Here is a 23,297-nt window from a genome sequence, read left to right as displayed (position 1 = left end):
TGAATTAGCTGGTGTCATTCTGTCATTCATATTATCCCCATTTTACAGATGAGGAAACTAAGGCCTGGAGTTAAATAACAGGAATACGCCAAGGAGCACCCGACTAACGAAGGCTGGCCTCTGCGCTTCTCCCTTTGCACCACCCAATTCCCGCTCCCCGCTTTTGGTACACGTGGCACGGGGCCCCCAGTTCTCCCCTCCCCAGAGGCCAGTGCAGAGGAGGCGGCCACCGCTGGGCCCTGGACCCCCTTGTGAGCAGAGCCGCCACCGCCCTGGGCTGTGCCCTGAGGGACCAGAGAGGCACACAACTGACCTTGATGATTTTGAGTTTGTGCTTTGGGCTGGTCCTGAAGAAGACAGACACCTGGATACGGAGACGGGAGAGGGCCGGGCATCAGTGAATGAGGAGGTGGCACCTTCACCCCGTGCCCCTCGGCGGCGACCCTCGGGAGGACCCCACCTTCCCGACGCGCTCGGCCAGCTCGCCCTGCTCGGCGCTTTCCACCTCTTCCCCGGACATGGCGCTCAGCTTCCCGTTGCACAGGCCGATGTTTCTTCCTGCAAGGTGTGGACAGTCCCTTCTGAGGGCCTGAGACTGTGGTCCCTGCACTTGCCCCTCACTCCACCTACCTGACATCAGGCCCCGCCTAGGCCACAGGGAAAAACAAAACCACGGTGGGCCCAATGAGAGAGCCCCTGCTGTGGTATCTGACCTTAATTCCATCCACAGAATGAACTGGCAACCAAGGCCTCTTATCCCCACTCTAAAGATGAGGAAACAGAGAGCGGTGACTTTCCCAAGGTCCTAGGGCTGTTAAGTGCTAATCCTGGAACTGACATGGTTCTTTCTGTCTGATTCCAGAGTCTGTGATCTTTCCGTGGTGCCAGGCTGCCTCAAGACAGAGGGGTTAGAAACCCAAGGTGTGGCAACCGTGCTAACAGTAATAAAAAGAGTAGGAGGAGGAAGGTTGCTAGCCCTCTGCTGATGAAAAGCCTGAGGGTCAGAGTGGCTCAATGATTTGCCAAGGGCCCACCGCTGCTGGCAGAAGCCAGACTGGAAGTGTGCACTGGCAGTGATGCTGCCTGTGGAGATGAGGTGAGATCATGGATGGAAGGCCCCAGGGCAGAGAAGGTTCCTGGTGCACACGAGGTCTTTTCCTCTTTGGGAGAACCTGCCAACATTTTAGAGACAAACACCCACTCGGAAGGTGGGATGCTGGTCCTCGAACCTCAGAGTCTCTTCCAAGCACGTGGAAGGTAGGCGTGAGCTCTCCTGACCAGGTCCCTCGAGGAGTAAGCAGTGGCAGCGACCCTCACCCTCCACCCCATTCCCTGGTTACCTATCGCCAAGGCCGTCTCCAGAGCATCTCCCGTTATCATTTTCACGGACAAGCCCGAATCAGAGAGAACGTGGACCGCTTCCTCCACGCCAGCCCTCGGAGGGTCGATGATTCCGATGAGACCCAGGAACGTCAGCTCCCCCAGCTCAGGCCCAGAAGCCAGGGCCAGCACTGCGGACAGAGCAAGACCCACAGAAGGTTCAGAAGATTTTCGTCCCCAGTCAGCCCCAGCCCCACTGTGTCCCAGACTCTCTTCTGTCCGCGAGGGGCTTGGGCACTAAGTCCCTGGACCACAAAGGGGAGGGATGATCTTTCCGATGGTCGTCAGGCCCGTGCAGGGCAGCGGCTGTTGACGGCTCACCCACGATGGAGAGCAGGGCAAGTAGCAACAACCTGCCCAGCGGGAGACGGGCCTCTGTCTGCTGGTGGTGCAGTCCCCACGGGGAGTGGCCACGAGCACACCTGTGGGCTGGCACATAAGGGCACATTTCGGATGGCCTATCTGTCATTGCTCTGCCCTCCTCTGTCATTGCCAGCAGACTGGGGGCGACAGCTACCAAGGTCAAGAAAAACGTGCAGGAGGCAACACGGGTCAGAGGACTCTGTTTCAGGGGCACAGAAGCCAGACCCGGCTCTTGGGGACAGGTGCTCTGAGAGGGGGTGGTGTGAGAACTGACCTTACTGATACTGGAGGGGAGCTATGGCCAACAAGTTCCAGCTGTGACCCCTCAGTCATGACACTGTACCAGTGATGCAGGGGGGTGCGCCAGCGATGCGGGTACCATTCCCCCCTTTCTCAAAGCAACCCTCCCTGCCCTGCCAAGCTCAGCTCTGTCCTGACATGTCCTCACCTTATAGGCTCGTCAGTTTATAATTACTGTCCCCTGAAGGGGAAAACTAGGCCAACTGAAACCAATACAGGAAGCCAACGCTTCTCACTTTCCCCTGAGGGAATACACGTGTTCCAGAGTGTTTTCAGACATTTTCTCCGAAAACGGACGGGCTGACACATGACACTACGGGAAACGTGAGGTTTCATGTTCAGCCCATCGGGGAAGGCGTTGGCCCTGGTGCAGAAAATTGGAAATGGCCAAGGAATGAAACGTCTGTATTAATTTACAAGAGCTTTGGGTTTTCCTGACAGCGAGCCGTGAGCAGGACGACCAGTCGGGAAAATCATTGTTTCAGGGGCGGCCTGTCCACCTGTCTTAGAAAACTCAGAACCTCTTCGTGCAGGCATGAGCTGCGTCTGGGATAACGGGTATCGTCTGGCGGCTGAGATGGGTGGGGGTCTCCCTGTCTTTCATCTGCCCAAGAGAGTCCACCCTGGCTCTGCTTGCATTAGCATCCTGCCTGACACCACTCTGATCATCACCGCGTTGACTCGGGACGCTGCGTCAATACACTTGAGAAGTCAGTGTTAAGTGCAAACTTAGAGCTTGGGGCTGGGACCACAGGCACTGACCCCGCAGGCCAAGCGACCCCATCCTCTTCTCCTCCTGCTGGCAGAAGGCTCGCTGCTGGGGCGTCAGCGGCAGGGGGATACCCCCGTGGTTGTACATGGTACAGTAACGAATCACTTCCTCGAAGGCCCCCTTCATGAAGTAGATGTCTTCCTGCTCCTTGGAAAAGACAAAAGGAAAAAAATGGGCTGACACTGGCTGCTTCAGCTCTTGGTGACCGTCACCTCATCCACACAGAGATGTTCACGGCGGGGCTATTTACCCCGGACCGTCACTGTTCACCAATACAGGACAGGTTAGAGAAGTTACAGGAAATCCATGTGATGGAATACCGATCTCTGAGCCAACCCAGGCCTGCCCTACATCGGGCTCCCCGGTTAATGTCACCCAGAGCATCTGCACGTTTCACGAACTGGTCATATCCCAGCCATTGCTGTGTCTTTAAGTGTGTGACTGACCCCTAGATGGCTATTTCAGGGAGGCTTCCAAGCAAGGCAGGCACCATGAACTTGGCCCATAAGAATGAACCCAAATGAGCAGCTGACCCGTTTCCCGTGCATTTGTGAAGCGCCGTCTCCCTGAGAGAGACCGTAAGCGCCAGGTGCCTTGTCAGTGTGGGTCACCCTGTAACCCCGGCACGAGCACAGCACCTTCCTGCTTGCAGTGAGCAGCGAATGAGCCTGTGCAAACTGACACGGAAAGCTGTCCAAGACAGCACTTCAGGGAAGAGAGCAAATTACACACACTGTATACGGCATGACCTTCTTTTGAAACTACTACCCCCCGTGTTGCATTCGCACATTTAGAACCTGGAACACTCTATCTCTGACTGCTAAGGGGTGTCAGCACGGGTGGGGAGTGGGGAGGGAGAAAAGAGGGGCAGAATTGTCGTGAGCTTGCGTTTTTGAAGTTACATTTCTATAATTTTTTCCAATGAAAATATATTACCATTGCCTTTGGGGGGAAAATAAGATTTGAAGGTATTAAAACATAAAAAAAAAAAAATCCAAATCCCTTCTTAAGCACCCAGAATTTATATGCCTGTCCACTCATGGCAAAGAGCTGGGATAAGCTGGCCCAGCTACCCGCCACTGTGAACGAGACGGGAAATCTCAGCATGGGCAAGACGTGACATATTCCAGAAAGAGCAGAAAGTTTGGAGAAAAAGGTAGAAGGCGATAAAAGTCTCTTAAAAAAAAAAAAGTTTCTTCATTGTAGAAAATCTGAAAAGCTACAGAAAATTTAAAAAGAAAAAAGTGGGGGAAAAACGGCTGAATCCCCCCACCCAGGCACAGCTAGTAGGAATTCGGTACCTGTTCCCCAGGTGGCCTAGAACCTATGCGTGCACACACGTGCGAGCCCACCGTCCACACCATCTATGGTGGATGCGGGGGTGTGTGTCCTGGATCCCCCTTCAGGATGAAGGCTCGTTCCCCCGTTATGACAGTTACGTGAGGTCATGTGTATAAAGAACTCAGCACAGGGATGCGAAAAAAGGACCCTAAGTTAGCAGCGGGGTCAGTGTCATCAGTAAGGACATGCAGTCACTCCAGTGGTAATTACTCAGTCATTGTACTGTAGGCCAGTGAGTCTCACACGTGAACCTGCATCAGAATCCCCGGCAGACACAGATGACCGGGTCCCAGCCCTGGAATTTCTGAGTCAGTGGGTCTGGGGTAGAACCTGAGAATCTGCATTTCAAACAAATTCCAAGGTGATGCTTCTGCGGGTTCAGGGACCCCACTTTGAGAACCAGAGATTCAGATGACAATCTCAGAAGAGGACCCGAGGTAAGCAAAGATTTATACTTTCACGTATTTGGAAGCTCCCAGAAGTAGCCAGGAACTTTAAACTCTTCTGACGTCTGCATTTTGCTTTGCTGGAAAGGGGCAGAGAGGCAGACTCACCTCATTCCCGGGGCTGCACTGAACCGCCATCCACTTCTGTTCCGAACTGAATGGAATCTCTTTTTTTCGCTTGTATGAATCTTTAATATCACTTAAGCCCATCTAGGAAAATAAAATGGGACGTTTTCAGCGAGTCATCCTAAACCAATCTCTATGCAAAGCTCAGTCCCTTTAAATTATTCATTATTCAAACCACCTCAGGCAGATGAGAAATCCAAGCGTTCAGCACACAGAGAAAAGCCATTTGCTTTCAAACGTCCCACGGGAAAAGAAATCAATCTCTCTTTTCTCTTGTCCCAGGGGCAGAGCCTGATGGCCTCTGCCACAGCGTCTAGCTGGAACCTGTGGGGTTTCTTGCCGGGATGAATGTTTCAGACTTGAAGACGTGGCAAAAGGAGCCCTGGGAAGTGGGGTGCCTGCGGTCACCACCTGGGGTCCCTGCCAGGCCTCACATTCACTCGCTCTTTGATGGCTTTCAGGCCAGTTCCTTGACAGCTCTGAGCCTTGGTTTCCCCAGTTGTAAACCAATCCTAACCCGTGCATCCCATCGCCCCCCAAGGGGTGAAAACGGGTTCTTAGGGGGTGAAAAAAATCTCCTTTATGTATAAAGCACAGACACCCATACAGTACAGGAACAGATACATACTATTGGGCTGACAAAAAAGTGCGTTTGGGTCTTTCCATAACATCTGAAGTATTAAAATCTCATGGGGGGAGTGATAAGGGAAAAAACATCTAAAAAGTCTCCTTAGGGGAGTGTCATCGGTTGCACTGTGTCCCTCAAAGACTTACGGAAGGTGTAATTCCCCAGTGCCTGCGAACAGGATCTGATTTGGAAATAGGGTCTTTGGAGGTGTAACGAAGTTAAGATGAGGTTGTTGGGGGAGCCCACGACGGCATGACCGGTGTCCTTCCAAGAAGAGGACAAGGCCACGTGAGGACCTCCCTCACTCAGACAGGACCTCGAATTGTACTGCCAGTGTAGCTCCGAGAGAAGGAATTCCCCACGCAGACGTCACAGACCTCCTACCTTCATTGCCAGGGCCACCAAGGCGCCCTCCGTGGGCTGCCCCATCATGGCGTTCTTTCTGATGGTGGCGTTGTTGGCGACACAGCCTGCCTGGAAGGAGAGGTGTCCGAAGGTCGTTTGTTAGTATTTGGAGCTGCACCCGCCGGGGTTCCGGGCTTACTCAGGCACGTGAAAAGGTGCCTGAACGCTGCACCCATTTTCAGAGCTGGGGCTGGCGTGGGGGCCAGGGACAAGTTTACTCTTCAAAATACATCAGTCTCAAAATCCACACGATTAATATTCACTGACTCTGCTGAATGTGGGTCGTCACACAGCTGTCACGAGGAACTACAGTGGGGAGGCAGGCAGACTGGGGGGTCACGCGTGTGGGGTGATGGCCAGTGCCTGATAATGGGGACGGGGTTTCTGATTGGGGCGATGAAGCATCCTGGAATTAGATAGCGGTGAGGGCTGCCCAACCTTGTGAATATACTAAAACCCACTGAACTGTACACTTTAAAAGGGTGAATTCTGTGGTGTGCGACCTACACCTCAATTTAAAATAATAACTGAAAAATGAGAAGTACAAACAAATAGACAAAAAGAGCACGGGGGTGAATCCCGGCTCCCTCCCACTCACTGGGGGACCTTGGGCACTCAGGCTACCTCTCTGAGCCCCCGTTTTTCTTTCTGGCCGGCGCTGTGCATGCCAGCATGCCGTATCTTAGTTCTCCAACCAGGGACCGAACCTGTGCCCCCTGCATTGGGAGCGCTGCGTCTTAACCACTGGTCCGCCAGGGAAGTCCCAAGCTCCCGTTTCTTAATCTGCACAACTGAGATCATGGGGCAGCCCTCTCAGGGCTCTGTTAATTGTCACCGTGGAGGTGGGACCTGCGCGGAGAGGATGATGGTCAAACTTCCTGTGGGGAGGGGACGTGTGTCCTGCGAGGACAGGTATGGCTCACGTTACAAGTACTGATGGTCACAACAGGCAGCGTTCATCCCGTGCTTGTTTCCCAACATTCACAGAGCCCCTTCCCTGTCCAGCAAGCAAGGGGGGAGGAAGGGGCTCCCAGCTCTTCCCTTACGTCCCATATTTCCATCTGTATCTGGGCCGCCGTGACAACCTGACCCCTGGGCTGTGGCCCAGTCATCACCGAGAACCAGCTGGTCCAACTGCTGTCTCTCTTTCCGGAGAGAGTCCCCATTACCTCTGTTTTAAATGCATGTTTACTTCCACGGTGGCGCTTTTGACACTTACCTCCACTAATTTCCCCACTGAGATGTTGGAAAACTGCTTAATGACTTCCTTTGAGGGTAAAAGACAGACAGTCCCTTGGCCGTTGTAGCCAACTCCGCTGACCTACAGGGCAAAGGCAAAAAACGGGGTGTCACTAGGAGGCAAAAAGACGCTTCCCCGGTTGACCCCTATCCCTTTCTGGGGATCCATCCCTAAGGACACGGTCCCACCACGAACACGTCTCCAAGCGTGAAGTGTCCCCTGCAGGATTACGTATTCATCAGACACCTCACCAAGTGCCGTGCTTCAGTAAAATGCAACAGGGCATTCTTCAGCCGGTAAAAATTATGGTTATGAAAACCAAGTATTAGCATACAAGGGTGCTTATGTTCTAGAACCGGGGCGGGCAAGCTCTTTCTTGCAGAGCCGATAGCAAATATCGTAGCCTTGGCAGTAATCTCTGCTGCGATTACTCTGTAGCTGTGATGTGACAGGAAGCACGGACAATGTGAACATCCATCCAATGTGGACATCCTCTGCCAGCCAAAGGGTGGCTGCCTTCCACCAGTCGTGTTCCTTGCTGCTACTGGTAGCAAGGAGATTGTCCAATAACCCATATTTGCTTCTTCCTTACTGTTCTCTGGAAGACTCCGTGTGCTTTCTCTGGGAAGGAAGGGGTCTGGCAGGGCACAACCTGGACTTGAACCTTATAAATTCACACAGGCTCACCTCAGCGTGGAGCCCGTCCGACGTCACAAGTTGGGTGACAGTCATTTCATTGGCAGTCAGAGTCCCCGTCTTATCAGAACAGATGACATTGCAGCAACCTGGCACAAGAAGACACCAGAGTTTATAGGAACAAGAAGTCGTCACCACCAACTCTCAGGCTTAGGAAACACCCAGGTAGAATCAGCACGGCACTAAAATGCCCACGCAGTCCAATTCGTAATCCAACCAGCTGGGTTCCCTCACCTAAAGTCTCCACGATCGGCAGCTTCTTCACAATGACCCGCTTCCTGGCCATCCGCAGCACTCCCAGGACCAGCGTCACTGTGACGACGATGGGCAGACCCTCGGGAATGGCGGCCACAGCCAGGCTGGATCGAAAAGGCCAGGCGGATCACCTCGAGCACGCACTTAACGATGACGTGCATCGCACCTGGCGTTGGCAGCATGTTTACCCGGTGAAGCTTGTCCGTGGTTCCCCCACCTTCTCTGTTCTGTTCTCTGCTGCCAGTCCCATGACACACCTGCCTCCTCCTTCAGCATCCATTGCTCTGAGCTTTCCCCCTGCGAAACCCTGCTTTCCTACCAGACAACCACACTTTAGTGTGAATTAGTCTGTCCCTTGTTTTGCCTATTTAAGTGCTTTTGTCATCTATTAGAGACAAAAGTCTTGGGCCCTATGAAAGCAATCTCCGGAATCAGGCACTAAGTGGGAAGCGGAATTATTAGGTTTAGAGGGTCCTCCCTGGGTCCCTTGAATTTTACTCTAAATTGGTCTAATGGTTTAGACATTTGCTGTGAGAAAACCAGACAAGGAAATGAAAGTTGGGGGAGGTGAAGTGGCGCGGCGAGGCCTTTGCCTAAGCAGGCTATTGTGCTGTCTGCTCATTTGCTTAAGACGCCCCGCACCCCCCACCACTCTTTCTGTACCACGGGGCCCCGCCCTCCCACAGCCAAGGTTGATTGGGTTAGAGGAGAACATGTGACTCCAGCTGAACCAATGAGCTCCTCCCTTGGGAATCTGCATTGGGACTGAGCACAGGATCCCCTTCCTGTGGGCAGGGTTTGTGTCTTGCCAGTGACCTCAGGCCGATGGGGGAGGCTGGAGAGTGCGGGGCAGACTGTGCAGAGCTGTGGGGTGAGCATTACCATGCCAAGCCCCAGGGTGGTTCACCCTTTGCAGAGCACAGTGCCGCAGGTAGTCAGTAAATATTTGCTGAGTGAACACACAGGAATGAGTGAACACATGGCAAGTGCAAGAGCCTGGACCCACCCTGGCCTAGCACACAGTGAGCGCTCTACATAGGTTGGTTAATAATCAGAAAGCCCCGCCGCCGCCGCCGCCGCCGCCCCCGCCGCCGCCCCCGCCCCGCCGCCGAGGATGAACCGAAGCCACGCATGGCTACCGTATTTCATCAGATCTAAGGCGCTGCTGATTGGGAAGGGCACCATTATCCTGCGCACCTCTAAAAACATACTGCCCATTAACGGTGCCGGGATGCTTTCTTATCACCTCACTTGTGAGAAGCAGTCTGACTTCAGAGAAGGTAGAAGGTGAAAAAGAATGTGTGTCTTAGAATCAAAGAAATACGGTATATGAATGGCGGCCTTTCACCTGGAGGCCATGGAGCATTCAGGGGTAAGTTATATAAACCAAGGTGACGGATTTGGTCAAGGGACTGTGCCCGGTTTCTACGGTGACGGCAAGAAGGTTTCCTTGCTTTTATGGCACAGGCTGACAAGGCCAGCTAAGCAAACATTTGCAAAGGGTTCTCACGGGCACTTTCCTTCTACATGGCATGAGAAGGGCATTGTGTGTGCCTGGATGTTTTCATAATAATAAAAAAGTAATTGGCAAACTAATAAAGATTAGAATAGACCAGGAAAAGCAAGTAGACCTTGGGTCATCTTGAATGTCGCTCAAGGCACAGGGAAGTAGGATAAAGTTTCTAAAAGAATGATTCTCTTGCTATTTATTTTGGAGAATCTCTTCCTCACCAGCTATCCTGCCATTTCTACCTTATGACTGAGAGGTGTTGAGTGATTTTCTTCTGCTAAAAACTGAAGAACCTCATCCTTTCAAAGTCACAAGTGAAACGACCACAGTCAGTTTTCTTTCAATTGCAAGTTTCCCATGGACCGAGTGGGATGAGAGAGATGAAAGGGGCTGTTAGACAAGAAATCAGAAATGACCTTGGGGAAGTAGGGATGCGGTGGACACAGGAGCCTTTTCTCTTATTTACCTGGAAATACTTAACAGTCTTTTTGCCTCATGGCACTTTCTGTGGTTTACAAGATGGGATGGAACGCATCCTTATTTGGGGGAGGTTCTCATGCATCATGGCCTCTGAGAGCTCTGCTTTTTCTGGGAGCCCCTCGTGGCTGAGGCTCCACCCTCTGCCACCACCCCCTACCTCTGAAGACCGAGTCACCTGAGCCTTCTTTCTGGGGCTCCACCTTCTTCCCTAGTGCCACCTCTTGCTGGAGCCCCGACTAGGGTAATTGTAGCCATGGCCTCACTGCTCAGAGTGATGCTTCCTGAACCGGCAGCATCCCATCCCTGGGGAGCATGTTAGGAATGTTAGGAATGCAGAATCTTGGGCCCTCCCCCCAGACCCACTGAGTCAGAGCGCCGGCAATCTGTGTGGGACAAGCTCTCCCAGGGACGCTTGTATGGTGAGGTTAGTTACGGTCAAGTCCAAGACCCCCTGCTCTACGGCGGCCTCCTCTTGCAGGAGGCCCTGCCCTCACCTCAAACGCCACTGTCCACAGCGCAGCCAGCTGCCCGCTGCCCTGTTCCCTCTTCCCCCCTCCCTCCTCAGAGCGAGCCAGGGTTCACCCCTCCCATCACCATTCCAAGAATGGCCAACACTTTTCATCTCTCTGCTCCAAAAGAATAGTAGAGATGGCCTGGCACAGCGTGTTGAGAAGGGTTCTGAGGATGTGATTAGAATTCAGAGAAAAAGGGGCCCATGAGTTCCCGCGTGATCAGCCCCGTCATCTACCCCACCGTCTGGTCTTATCACCCAGCCTGACCACAGCCTCCCCGCTGCTTCCACAGATGCGCTAGGCTCACTCCGCCTCCGCGCCTTTGCCCTTGCCATTCCCCTGCCTGAACGCCCCGCCCACCCTTAGCAGCATCTCTCCAGCTTCACCTCCTCAGAGAAACCTCTCCCGGCCCCCTTTTCCGGCCACATCCCTTCCCGCCTCCCTTTTAATCTCTCTCAACCATCGTTTCCTTTGTAGCTTTGATCATAAGTTGTGATTATTTTGCTAACGTTCACTTAAATTGTTCACGTTTACTTTCCCCACCAGCCTGCAGACTCCGTGGTCCAGCTCCATCAGCACTGGACGATGCAAGTACATAGTGAACAGGTGCTCAAGAAACATGTGTGGGGCAAATAAGCAAACCAAGCGCCATGGCCGGGGAGGGTAGGGAGAGTCCCCGCCCTGCCCGGGAGGTGGCCAGGGGCACTGAGCCGGACCCCGGCTTTGGATCAGAATCGTGGGGTCTGCAGTCTGTCTCCTCCACTCCCTGATCCTGTAACTGCAGGCAGATGTGTCGGCCTAACCCTCAGTGACTCCATCTGTGAAACGGAGACCGGCCTGCCTCTCGGAGCTGTGCCTCGATGAGCGAGGTCACCTGCTGCTCCCGAGTCCTTCCCCCCCCTCCACTCGGCATCAGCAGACCCTGGCTGCGCCCCCTTCACGTTCTCGAAGATTCTAGAACCGCCTCACCTAGCTGGTCAACACTCCGACACTGACATGGAAGGATAAACGGCCAATGAAAGCTCTGGGTCCTATTTTCCTTTATACCATTCACGGCACGTAGCTCAGGATATTAAAGTCAGGAAACCCCCGCTCGACTTGAGATCATGACCTCGTCCACTCAAAAGAACACGTTGGGCTCTGCATCTAGAGCTCTGCAAGCCGTCTGCTGTGGCCACCACCCAAATGTGACGATGATGATCCGGGTGTGTTTCAGGGAAAAGGCCTGAAATCCAGCAGGAACATCTGTACAGCACAATGGCCTGATTTTCACGGTCCCAAAGAGTTTGGGGGGAAGACCCAAGCCCTGGTATCAATCCATTTATTGATAGCTTATATAAAGTGAAAACCTAAAGACAATTGCTGTTAGGGTATCTTTTCTTTTTATACTCAGAATTAGTCTGAGATAGCGTTTTCCAAATGTTTGCCATTTGTATCTTGCTTTTATGGTTTCTGTCACATAATATTCTAACTGCATAATAGTCTTTAAACCAACGTTTCCTTTTCCTTTTTCATGCCCCCAGGAGTTGGCATTAATGAGATTTTGTTTGTTAAGGAACGGCAGAGCTTCTAACACCAGACACAGACTTTTCCAGTTTCCATTCAGTCACAAAATAGTCACGGAATAATAGGTACACATCTGCCCGCAGGTGGATTTTGCTGGCCTGCCTCTCAATGCACACAGGGCATTGACACAGGGCAATGACGCAGTTGAAAGAATGTATATATATATGTACAACTGAATCACTTTGCTGTACAGCAGAAATTAACACAACATTGTAAATCAACTATACTTCAATTTTAAAAAGGGAGGCATTTGGAATTTTACAAGACCTGCATTTGAATTTCTTCTATTGCTAATTGCCAGGTAATGGTGTCCACTCATTTTTACACAGACAGACTTGACTCTGTACCAGAGACGTGTACACTCAACCCCCTAACGCAAGGTTCTCTGGCCCACGTTGGCCGGCCCTGTGGGAAGCAGCTCCCCGCAGCCTCCGTCCTACGCTGGGATGCCCCGAGCCATTGTGAGGCGCGTCACTGTAATTTACTGTAATGACAGTTACAACGTGGCTGTCTGCAAACAGTTCACTTTTTATATATAAATTAGAAAGGATCCAAGGATCCTTGTAATAACAGCTTTCCTAATTACCTGCTTTATGTTTTCTTTATTGAGATGTCATTCACGTACCGTAAGATTCGCCCTTTCAAAGCATCTAATTCAGTGGTTTTATATTCAGAGTTGTATAACTATCACTACAACCACTTTAGAGCCTTTTCATCACCCCCAGAAGAAACCCCATCACTGTTGGGGTCCCTCCTCGTTCCCCGACCCCAGTCCCTGGCAGTCACGAATCTACGTTCCGTCTGTATGGATTTGCGTGTTTGGGGCATTTCATAGAGACAAAGTCACATGGCATGTGGCCATTTCTGTCTGGTCTCCTTCTCCTAGCCTCATGTTTCTATGGCATCCACACCGTAGCACGTGTCAGTGCTTCACTCTTTTTTCCTAATATCTTTATTGGAATATAATTGCTTTACAATGTTGTGTTAGTTTCTGCTGTACAACAAAGTGAGTCAGCTGTACGTATACATATGTCCCCATATCCCCTCCCTCTTGCGTCTCCCTCCCACCCCCCCATCCCACCCCTCTAGGTGGTCACAAAGCACCGAGCTGATCTCCCTGTGCTATGCACCTGTTTCCCACTAGCTAGCTATTTTACATTTGGTGGTGTATATGTGTCCGTGCCACTCTCTCACTTCCTGACAGCTTACCCTTCCCCCACTGGCTTCCCTCCTTCTCGTGGCTGAATAGTATTCCCCTGTATGCTGTTTATCTGTTCACTACTTGACGGGCACCGAAGTTTGTTTACATTGTGGGTTTGAGGTACTAAGTATGTATTTTCGCTCACCGACATTAATCTTCCACGTAACACCTGACCATCTTACAGACAACAACACAAGGGGGCGTCACCCTGAGGAAACCATGAGGGGCCTGACGTGGGTCCTCCACGTCCCGGATTACCGGCTGCCCTTCCGCTGGGACATGCCCCATTAGGGACAATCCCCAGCACCCCGTGTCCCCGAGCAGCCGTGGAAAAGCTGTGGCAACTTCACGCCCCTGCACAGAGCCTGCCTTCTGTCTGCCTCTGCTTCTCCACTGGGACCCAGGGTGGGGCGGTCAGTTATGAGCACCACCAGGTCGTGGAAGGGCAGGTTCCCGGGGCTTAAAGTCAGGGCCCCGATCCCCAGCCCTGCAGTCAGCCGTGCGGCCTCAGCTACACGGTCTCTGTCCTCTCCTGCAGCTGCCTCCTTAAATCAAGGGCCGAGTTCCAAGTGCGTAATGAGAACACGCAGCCCCTGCGCGTTCCGCGTGGCCGCAGGCACCTGCGCAGGGCACCCGGGGCATCCTCACCGCGCCCCTCGGAGGGCTGACATCACACCCGTTTACAGAGGAGGAAAAGAAGGACCAGTAAATGAAGACGCTGGGCCGGGGTCGCATGGCTAGCAAGTGGCAAAGGCAGAATCTAAACGTGGGTTGGCTGGCTCTGGAGTCTGCGCTCAGCCAGGAAGACCCAGACCCACGGGCCAGGGGGACAGTGACAGGGACTCCGAATCGTCAGCTTTCCTTCCTTTTGCAGACATTCGCTGGGCACCCACCTGCCAGACAGTGTGCTACGGGGAGACTGTGGCTTAGGGGGAAGGGCTGCATCTTCCCCCCAATCTCCCCACCTTCTCTTGTACACAGACGAGGGGGGGATGGCCCAGCGCCCTTACCTGACCCCGATGGTGAACATGCTGAGGAGATGCTTCCCTTGCAGCCAGCCCGTGAACATGATCAGGCCTGGGAGAAGATAAAAACATACACGTATGTATGTACACACACACACGCGCACACACCTGCACACACACACACACGCGCGCACACACACACGCGCACACGCACACGCACGAGTATGTCCTCCAAAGGACGAAGGCATTCCAAACTCATTTCCTTAAAGAGTTTCCAGTAATATAGACACAGGACGGTTATGAATAACCTCAAACACGTGCCACCTCTCCCCTTTTTCTTTTTAAGAAACAACTCCCCTGCCTACGAGAAAGAGGATGGCTTTACTTTTTCAGGAGAAGATCAAGCCAGCTCAAGTAAAAGAAACAGCCAACCAGTTTATTTGGGGCTGTTGTCAACATTTCTGTATTATTCCACAAGTTCCCATGGGCTGCACGCCCCCAGGACTTGCCCCAAGGTGTCTGCTGTGCTCCTGTGACGCACAGATTGGCCGCTGTCTCTTGACTGACGTTATCCTGCGTGTTCATGATTAAATACATTCCTTTTTCCATTTTTCTCCTTCGTCAATCGTTGACCCAACGTCTTCTAAACGCCAGGCACTGTGCTATGCATGGGACACACAGTCAGTCAGAGACGGACCCTCCAGGCACAGGAGTGGCATGAGTTGCTGGGACCCGTGAAAGTGCTGAGACGTTCTGACAATGGGGAAAAGTTCAGGGGCCGCCAGGCGTGGCCTCAGTTTCCTCACCTGCAAAGTGGGTACAATGACCGTGTCTTCCTCAAGGACTTGTTTCAGGATGTAAGATGTGACAATGCACTTGGAGTGCTTAGCACGGCTCCTGGCCCCCAGTAGCACCCAGTCGTGAACTGCTGGGGCCACGGTTACCGGACAGGTGAAGGGAAAAATGTGTGAGGTGAGAGGAGTCGCCTGTTGACACGTCCTGGGAGATTTGCTGAAAAGCACTAGCTTTGTTTTGCAGGGAAAGGGGAGTCAGCGCAAGCTTTCTGCTGGGTAGTAGCGGTGTGCGTGTGTGCATGTGTGTTGGAGTACGGGGGTCAGAAGAGCTGATTTATTAGGGGCTATTTTCATACTATGTATCTTTCTAATTAATTAATTTATTTTTGGCTGCGTTGGGTCTTCATTGTGGTGCGGTGGCTTACATCGCGGTGGCTTCTCTTGTTGCGGAACACGGGCTCAAGGCGCGCGGGCTTCAGTAGCTGTGGCTCGGGGGCTCTAGAGCACAGGCTCAGTAGTTGTGGCGCACAGGCTTTGTTGCTCCGCGGCATGTGGGATCTTCCCGGACCAGGGCTTCAACCCGTGTCCCCTGCATTGGCAAGCGGATTCTTAACCGCTGCACCACCAGGGAAGTCCGTATTTTCATACTATGATTAGCAACAGGCTTCAGTAGTCAAATAAAATCTTAGCTGCAATCCAAATGAACCCAGTTGCAAAAGACTGGGTGGGAGGGAACTCTATTAAAAATAGGTGCAGGTCGCACCCACCAGGACCCGCCCCTACCCTGGGGGCCTCCCTGCAGTAGGAGGCTGAGCTTGTTCCCCAGGGGCTCACAAGAGCTGACTGTGCTCATTTCTTCCCAAATCCACGTTCAGTAACTTTGCACTGGTAGCTTGAAATGGGCGGCTGTGACTACTGATACCATGGAAAGGGGCAAACACCGCTTTCCGCTGGAGCTCGCTGTTCCCCTGAATCTCCTCCTTGGACCCTCTGAGGGTTCAAAATTCCCACTCTGCCGAGCAATTCTTCAAATATTTATTAAAAAGAAAACACGTCTGAATGGTATCATGGGCCTGGCCATGCACATGCTAATTTACTTTCTCATTTAACTTGAGGAATAATGGCTTATACGAGGCAATGACCGTGCAGGACCTCTGACTTGGATTTTTTTTTTTTTAAAACAAATTTCATCTTGTGGAAAGGCCTGCTAAGAGCATCTATTTGACAATGTGCCTTGAAGCACATCTACTTGGTATTTGCTCTTGGGGCCATTATTACGGCCCAGTCTCCTTCTGGCAACCCCAATGTCTAGAGCAGGTGGTGGAAAGGTCTTCATATAACAGATCAGATAGTAAACAGCATCGGTTCTATGGGCCATATGGTCTGTTACAATTCCGCTTGGCCACTGCAGTGTGCAAGCAGCTATAGATAATACGTGAATGGGTGTGGCCGTGTGCCCATAAAACAGATGTGTGAACACTGAAATTTGAATCTCATATAACTTTAATGTCATAACATATTCTTCTTCTATTTTTTTCAGTCATTTAAAAATGTAAAAAAAATTCTTGGCTTGTGAGCCACACAAAAACAGGTGGCAAACCCGATTTGGCCTGGGAGTCATAGTTTCCATCCCCTGCTCCAGACTGTAAAAGGGTCCTCTGGCCAGCTGGGGCCACGTGGGCATCCAGTCTAGCCCAAAAGCCTGATCAATGTAACCCCGAGGATGGCAGGTGAACGGCGATGCAGAGCCACTTTCCCCTCCTGCGTCCATGACAGACATCACTAATCCATCACAGTTCTCTGCCACCAAGCCCGAGCATGGACTCCAAATCCTCTCACAAGCACAGAGCCCCCTTAGCTGGGATCAGACTTAGCAGGTTAAGATGAAACCCATTTTCCATAACTGCTCCAGGACAAACTAGGGTGGAGAGGAGGGAAGAGGACATAGAGCTACATGAAAACAGTAAAACTACTGACTGAGCAAAGTCTGAGCACTAAATCCAAAGTTGACATTTGGAAACTGGATACTAGAAGGTTGGGATGGGGTGGCCAGGGAGGAAAGGGTGGGCAGGTCTGTCCCCAGCATGACAGAATTGAGAGCTTTGACTTCAGACCATATCCTCTTAACACTCTGCTAAATTTACCACCTCTTACAAGTTGTGAAGGAGTGGGAGATACCTTCCATGCCTTTGAATCTACCCCTTCCTCTGTCTGGAATTCCCAATCTCTTCTTTTTTTTTTTTTTTTTTCACTTGGCAAACTCCTACCCATCCTGCAAGACCCAACTTAATGTCACCTCATCCTGGGAGCCTTCCCAACTCTCCCATGCAAACTTAACTGCTGCCTTCACATTTCATATTTGTTCAGGCGTCTCTCTCCTATTTCCCTGGGGTCCTTCAAAGGGCACAAGCTGTGTCTGACTCATCTTGGTGGCTCCAGAACCTATCATAGGGTCTAGCATGTCATAAGATACTCACTAAATGAATGAATTGCATCTAGATGCCCAGAAGCACAACAAAACTGCTGCTAGGAGGGACAGATGTTTCTCCCAAGAACATTACTGGCTCTGCAGTTTAGCCAGATTCTCTAGTACTTCCTCCCATCACTGCTCATGCTATGAGCAGTGGTTGGTTGGTTTGTTTCTTTATTCACTCATTCATTCAACCAACATTTATTGAGAATCTACAGTGGCCCAGGCACTGGTTGCTCCTGAAAGCTGGGAACGAAGGACACAGAGTCAAAACCACAGCTGGAGACAGCAGGAAGGAGCAGGTGAAGGGACCAGGGCAGCCCCATGGGGATCTTCAGGAGTAAGACCTGAATTTAGCTCTGCAGCATCTGCGGATGCTGTTTGGTGTGTTGCCAAAGGCCAGGACGCACAAGCCCAGGCACAACCTGCTTAGTAGAATAGAAACATGGCTGGGTGCACCACCAGACTACATTTCCCAGTCTCCTCTGCAGTTAGGTAGGCCATGTGACTTCATTCCAGCCAATCGAGAATAGGCAAAATTGATGACATCACTTCCTGGTCCCTGCCTTAAAAAATTTCCCCCACAAGCCTCCATATTCTCTCTTTCCCTACCTGCTGGCTACATAGAATTATGGCCCACCTCCCAGGACCTGCAGGAAGGCAGAGCAACAATACGGTAGGGCCTGGGATCCCGAGTCAGTGTTTGGAGGTGAGCTATCCAGGAAAGCCATTTCACCAGGAACATGCCCATGGACTGTGGTGTGGGCAAGAAATAGATTTTGACCATGTTAGGCCATTAAAATGTGGGGGCTGCTTGTTACAGCCATTAGCTTGTTCTGATAGAGAAACCTCTTGTTACTGTCCAAGAACCTCTGATCCCAAACCCCAATTCTCACCCAGGTGAGTAGCAGGGCATTTGAGAAACAGCTGTGGGTGCTCCGGACGGCTCCCTCCACACACCCCATCCCCTCTGGGACCCCGTGCAGAAATTGCTTCACCCACCAATTATGCCGAATGAGAAAAGTGTCAATTGCTTCCCCAGTTTGTCCATGCTTTTTTGTAGAGGAGTTTTAGGCGTCTGAAAGGATGAGAACAATGGGTTTGTTAGATGAGATCCCAGCAGCGTCCCCCAGTTTCTGCCTGGATTTTTTAATGTCTTAAGCTGAGTGACGATTACACAAGGACACATATATAAAAATTCATTGACTGCTACGTTTCAGATCTGCGCATGTCACCGTAAGTTATCTTGACAAAAATCCGAATACATGTTTTAAAAGAAAAAAATTTGAAAAAGGGTACTCACGTTAATCATATCATCCTTAGTCCTAAGGAGCAGGCCGGGCTGGTGTCACCAGCTGAGAATCATCTCAAACCCCAGCTTCCACAAACCCAGAGCCCCACTGCCCTCACCTCTTCAGCCTGCATCATCTTAAACACTTCTCCGAACTGGGATCTTTCTCCTGTTCCGATCACGACGCCCTGCGTACAGGAGAGAGGAGCTTGAGTTCTGAGGCTTAAAGCCTGCAGATGACGGAGGCCGGGGCCCCCAGGCACCCGGGGCTTACCTGTCCCTTCCCGTACTGCACCAGGGTCCCCATGAAGACGATGTTGCTCAGGGTGGTGAGGTCGCCCCCGCCCGTCAGCGGGGTGTCCGTCTTGCTGCTCGGCTCGGCTTCTCCCGTGAAACTGGACTCGTCCACCAGGAGGTCTGTGACCTGGGGGGGCAAAGCGAGAAGGCGTGGCACCCACCCTCCCACCTGTGAGCTGGTGTTCAAAGCCCAGAACGGTGTCTAGCATCTTAGTGTCATCGCCAGCAGACAGCAAACAGGAACGTGCTGAAAGCAGGAAGCGAGGATCAGAACGCAGCCTCGGATGCCTCCAGGAAACAGAAAAGCTTTGAATGTACGGCCCCTTTCAGAAAGCAGAAAGGTCTCATATCCTATTTTAACATTATTTTAAATTTTAATATTGTTAAAAACTTAGGCAATGGTTAAATTAGAACAGCCCTCTCAGAGCATCCTGTCTTTCCCCTAACACTCCACACCCCACCTGCCTTGGAAGGTCCCGTACAATCTGTGTAGTCTGAGTAGCACTGAGCCGTGTTATGCAGTGACAGCCTAAGGTCATGTCAACACCCAAAACACATACTCGGGCACAGATACGCACACACACCCAGACGTTTCCAGGGTGACACTTCCAGAACACCTACCATGCGCCAGGCCAGGCGCGGAACACTTCACAAGGCTTATCTCTTTTTTTTTTTAATTTATTTTTTATCTTTGGCTGCATTGGGTCTTTGTTGCTGCGCGCAGGCTTTCTCTAGTTGCAGCGAGCGGGGGCTACTCTTTGTTGCGGTGCGCGGGCTTCTCATTGCGGTGGCTTCTCTTGTTGTGGAGCACGGGCTCTAGGCGCGCGGGCTTCCGTAGTTGCGGCACGTGGGCTCAGTCGTTGTGGCTCACAAGCTCAGTAGCTGTGGCGCACGGCCCAGCCACTCTGCGGCATGTGGGATCTTCCTGGACCAGGGCTCAAACCCGTGTCGCCTGCATTGGCAGGTGGATTCTTAATCACTGTGCCACGAGGGGAGTCCCACACAAGGCTAATCTCTCAATCCTCACAGACTCCATGAAAGATGCTATTATTTTCTCCTTTCTACATTTGGGGTAACTGAGGCATGGACTGATTAAGAAATGTGCTCAAGTCTACACAGCTAGTTAGTGGCAGAGCAGAGGTCTGAACCAAGGCGATGGCTCCAGAAACTGCACTCTTAACCACCTTGCAAAACTGACCACAGGCCCAGTACGTATCATTCAAGAGGTGAGTCTCCTGTGGCCAGAACTGTGCGAGGTACCACCGAGGACATGCAAGGCATCAGGGTGGGCTCTGCCCCTAAGGACCTTCTCATTTAAGCAAAAAAGAGGGCTTCCCTGGTGGCGCAGTGGTTGAGAGTCCGCCTGCCGATGCAGGGGATGCGGGTTCGTGCCCCTGTCCGGGAAGATCCCACATGCCGCGGAGCGGCTGGGCCCGTGAGCCATGGCCGCTGAGCCTGCGCGTCCGGAGCCTGTGCTCCGCAACGGGAGAGGCCACAACAGTGAGAGGCCCGCGTACCGCAAAAAAAAAAAAAAAAAAAAAAAAAAGTCTAATCAGACAAGTCCCGATTGCGGCACATTCTACAAAATACCTGACCAGCCCTCCTCACAACTGTCAAGGTCATGACAAACAAGGCGAGTCTGAGCAACTGTCACAGCCCAGAGGAGCCTAAAGAGACATGATTAAATGTAACGTGGGACCCTGGAACAACAACAACAACAGGGCATTAGGGAAGAACTAAGGCAATCTGGTAAAAGTATGGACTTAGTTAATAATAATGTGCCTCGAGTGGTTCATTAATTGGAACAAAGGTACCCTACTAATTTATGATGCTGACATTGCAGGAAAGGGTGTGGGATCTATGGGAATCCTCTCAACTATCTTCTCAATTTTTCTGTAAATCTAAAATGGCTCTAAAAAATAAAGTCTGTTTTTCTTAAAAAGAGGAAAGGAAGAGAGAGATGAGACAAAGGTGCCTCTCTGAAGGCAGATGGCCAGAGAAGCAGGAAGAATGGGGCGCGGGGCTGGGAAGGGAAGGGGACGCAGGTGCGGAGGTGGGTGTGGGTTTGGATGTACTGGAATGCAGGTGGGCAATCTGTCCATCTGTCCATCTGTCTCCTACGAGGGGCCAGGCATTCTTCTGGGCCCTGGGAATCCAGCAGGGCCGAGACAGACAAACTCCCTGCCTTTGTGGAGGGACTGGCAATAAACATGAAAGCAAACAGACACTGGAAAGAGCAGCAGATACCCAGGGTGGGGGGGTGGGGTGATGCCTCAGGAGACGGGTCAGGGGAGGCCAGTGAGAAGGGGACAGTGAGTTGAGACCTCAGGAATGAGAAAGGCTGTAAGTCATGCTGGTGGAAAGTGGGTTCTGGCGGCAGAAACGGCCCTCCTGAGTGAAGACACACTGCAGGCAGTTGAAAGCATCAATGCGCCTGGCTTCTAAGTCAGGGCTGGGCATACAGCTTGGGCCTCCTCTGCCTAGAACAGCTGATTCACGTCCATTCCAGGACGGCTCAAAAGCCACTGCCTCCGGGAAGCCCTCTGTGACTGCGTTGGGCCAGGCAAGTCTGTCCTGTTTGGGAAACCCAGAGTTCCCGGGGCTTTTCCCTCAAGCCCCTGCAGCAATCGTTACCTGTCATGAGTAGATGTGGTTTGTGTGTTACTCTGGGCAATAAATCCATGAGCACAGAGATCTCGTCTGTTTTCTCCACTGCCTCCTCAGCACGCAGCACAGTTCCTGGCACATAGTAGGTGCTCAAGAAATATTTGTTAACTGAATGAGTGATGAGGATATGGGGAGGGGTGCCCTGAGGCAGGGAGGGAGGAAAGAGAGGCTTAGAGGAGGGCTTTGAGTGTGCTGGGCTGAGTAATAGCCCCCGACCATCCGATCCCCCAAAGACACCCAAGTCCTAATCCTTGGAACACGTGAAAGTGTTACCTTAATGGCAAAACAGCCTTTGCAGATGTGACTGAATTAAGGACCTTGCGATGCGGAGATTACCCTGGATGATCCTGATGGGGCCTAAATGTCATCACAAGCGTCCTTTTAAGAGGAGGATCAGAGAAGGAAGTACAAAGACAGAAGCAGCGGTTGGAGCAATTTGAGGCCACAAGCCCAGGAATGCGGGCGGCCTCTGGAGGCTGAAAGATGCAAGGGAACCAATTAATAGCTTAATGTGGTTAATTGGAACTAATTAAGAGCTTAATAGTGGAGAAGAATATTCCACTGTGAGTAAACAAAGCTATTGATTGTTCACTGGAGTTGCAAAAGGACAAAAAAGGAAACCTGTAGAGTGTTGGCGGCTGGCAGCCTTGAAAAAAGTCCTCGTGGTGGCAATGACCAGGCACAATTTCATTTGACAGAAGCGGGGCAGGAAGAAAACCAGCTGAAGTAGGAAAGGAGTCATTTGGGGTTTAAAAAATTGTTTCAAAGAACTGTTGTAGAGCCTGGCACTGATCAACAGTAAAATCAATTGCAGATATTTGTGACTCTGTTCCCCCATCAGGTGCTGCACGAGCAGGCAGCAGGTCTTAGCGTTTCAGCTTCAGGAGAACCCCACAAGGCAGGAATAAACATTAACCGCTTGGATAGATGAGGAAACCGAGGCAAAGAGAAGGTAAGCAACTCGCTCCAGGTCACACAGCTTATGAATGACAGGATCCGGCTAATGCCCAGTCCCAGGGCACTAACCACTCGGCAACACTGCCTCTCTGGAGAGCCTGTAGTATATGTGTATCCTCCCTACCGGCATGTGGACTCCCCACCCTGTACCTGGGGACTCCCTCACACTGTGGGGCAGAGCCCACCCCTAGGGGAGGCATGGACAACGTCACATTGGCTTCCCCAGCCTTCCCGCACGTGGGGCTTGGCCACTGGACGATGGTTCCTCTAATGGGACCCACCTGCCCCGCCTGGAGATCTGAAAGCCAGGGGCAGAAGGGCTTGAAAGCCTGGGTGCCCTCTGGCCTCTGCCTCTACGTCGAAGACTGTCTCAGGATGCTGTCAACACAGCTCCCGGGGGTTAGCTCCCAGCCTCTTTGCCTCTCTCCATCCCCCGACTCCAGGCCACCCTGCAAACAGCCTGCTGTGCATCCTGAGAACATGTCCTCCCTAAATAAATAAATCAGGCTGATATTCTTAAGTATTCCAGGGATCATAAAATAGATTACTCCCATCGACGGATCCCTCTGAACTTGATTTAAGCTTTTCTCCAGAATCAAATGTATCTCGGAGAGCCTCAGGAAATGTTCTGTGAA

At 51.7% G+C, this 23,297-nt stretch overlaps 1 protein-coding gene across 1 annotated transcript in view; it reads right to left on the bottom strand.

Annotated features, from left to right (window-relative positions):
• Positions 1-23,297, bottom strand: part of ATP2C2 (ATPase secretory pathway Ca2+ transporting 2) — a 73,230-nt gene that overhangs the window by 7,858 nt on the left and 42,075 nt on the right. Inside the window, exons 8-20 of the mRNA XM_059999623.2 lie at positions 19,016-19,165; positions 18,861-18,929; positions 18,453-18,528; positions 14,232-14,298; positions 7,932-8,056; positions 7,689-7,786; positions 6,981-7,082; positions 5,741-5,830; positions 4,711-4,812; positions 2,806-2,962; positions 1,341-1,511; positions 461-558; positions 314-364 (exon numbers count right to left, since the gene is read on the bottom strand). Of these exons, the coding sequence (XP_059855606.1) occupies positions 314-364; positions 461-558; positions 1,341-1,511; positions 2,806-2,962; positions 4,711-4,812; positions 5,741-5,830; positions 6,981-7,082; positions 7,689-7,786; positions 7,932-8,056; positions 14,232-14,298; positions 18,453-18,528; positions 18,861-18,929; positions 19,016-19,165 (1,356 nt within the window). The remainder of the gene's footprint in view (positions 1-313; positions 365-460; positions 559-1,340; positions 1,512-2,805; positions 2,963-4,710; positions 4,813-5,740; positions 5,831-6,980; positions 7,083-7,688; positions 7,787-7,931; positions 8,057-14,231; positions 14,299-18,452; positions 18,529-18,860; positions 18,930-19,015; positions 19,166-23,297) is intronic.

This window comes from Delphinus delphis, chromosome 20 (assembly GCF_949987515.2).
Source record: "Delphinus delphis chromosome 20, mDelDel1.2, whole genome shotgun sequence".
Classification (NCBI taxonomy): Eukaryota; Metazoa; Chordata; class Mammalia; order Artiodactyla; family Delphinidae; genus Delphinus; species Delphinus delphis.
Note: the sequence above shows the minus strand (reverse complement) of the source record. Positions and strands in the feature narration are given on the sequence as shown.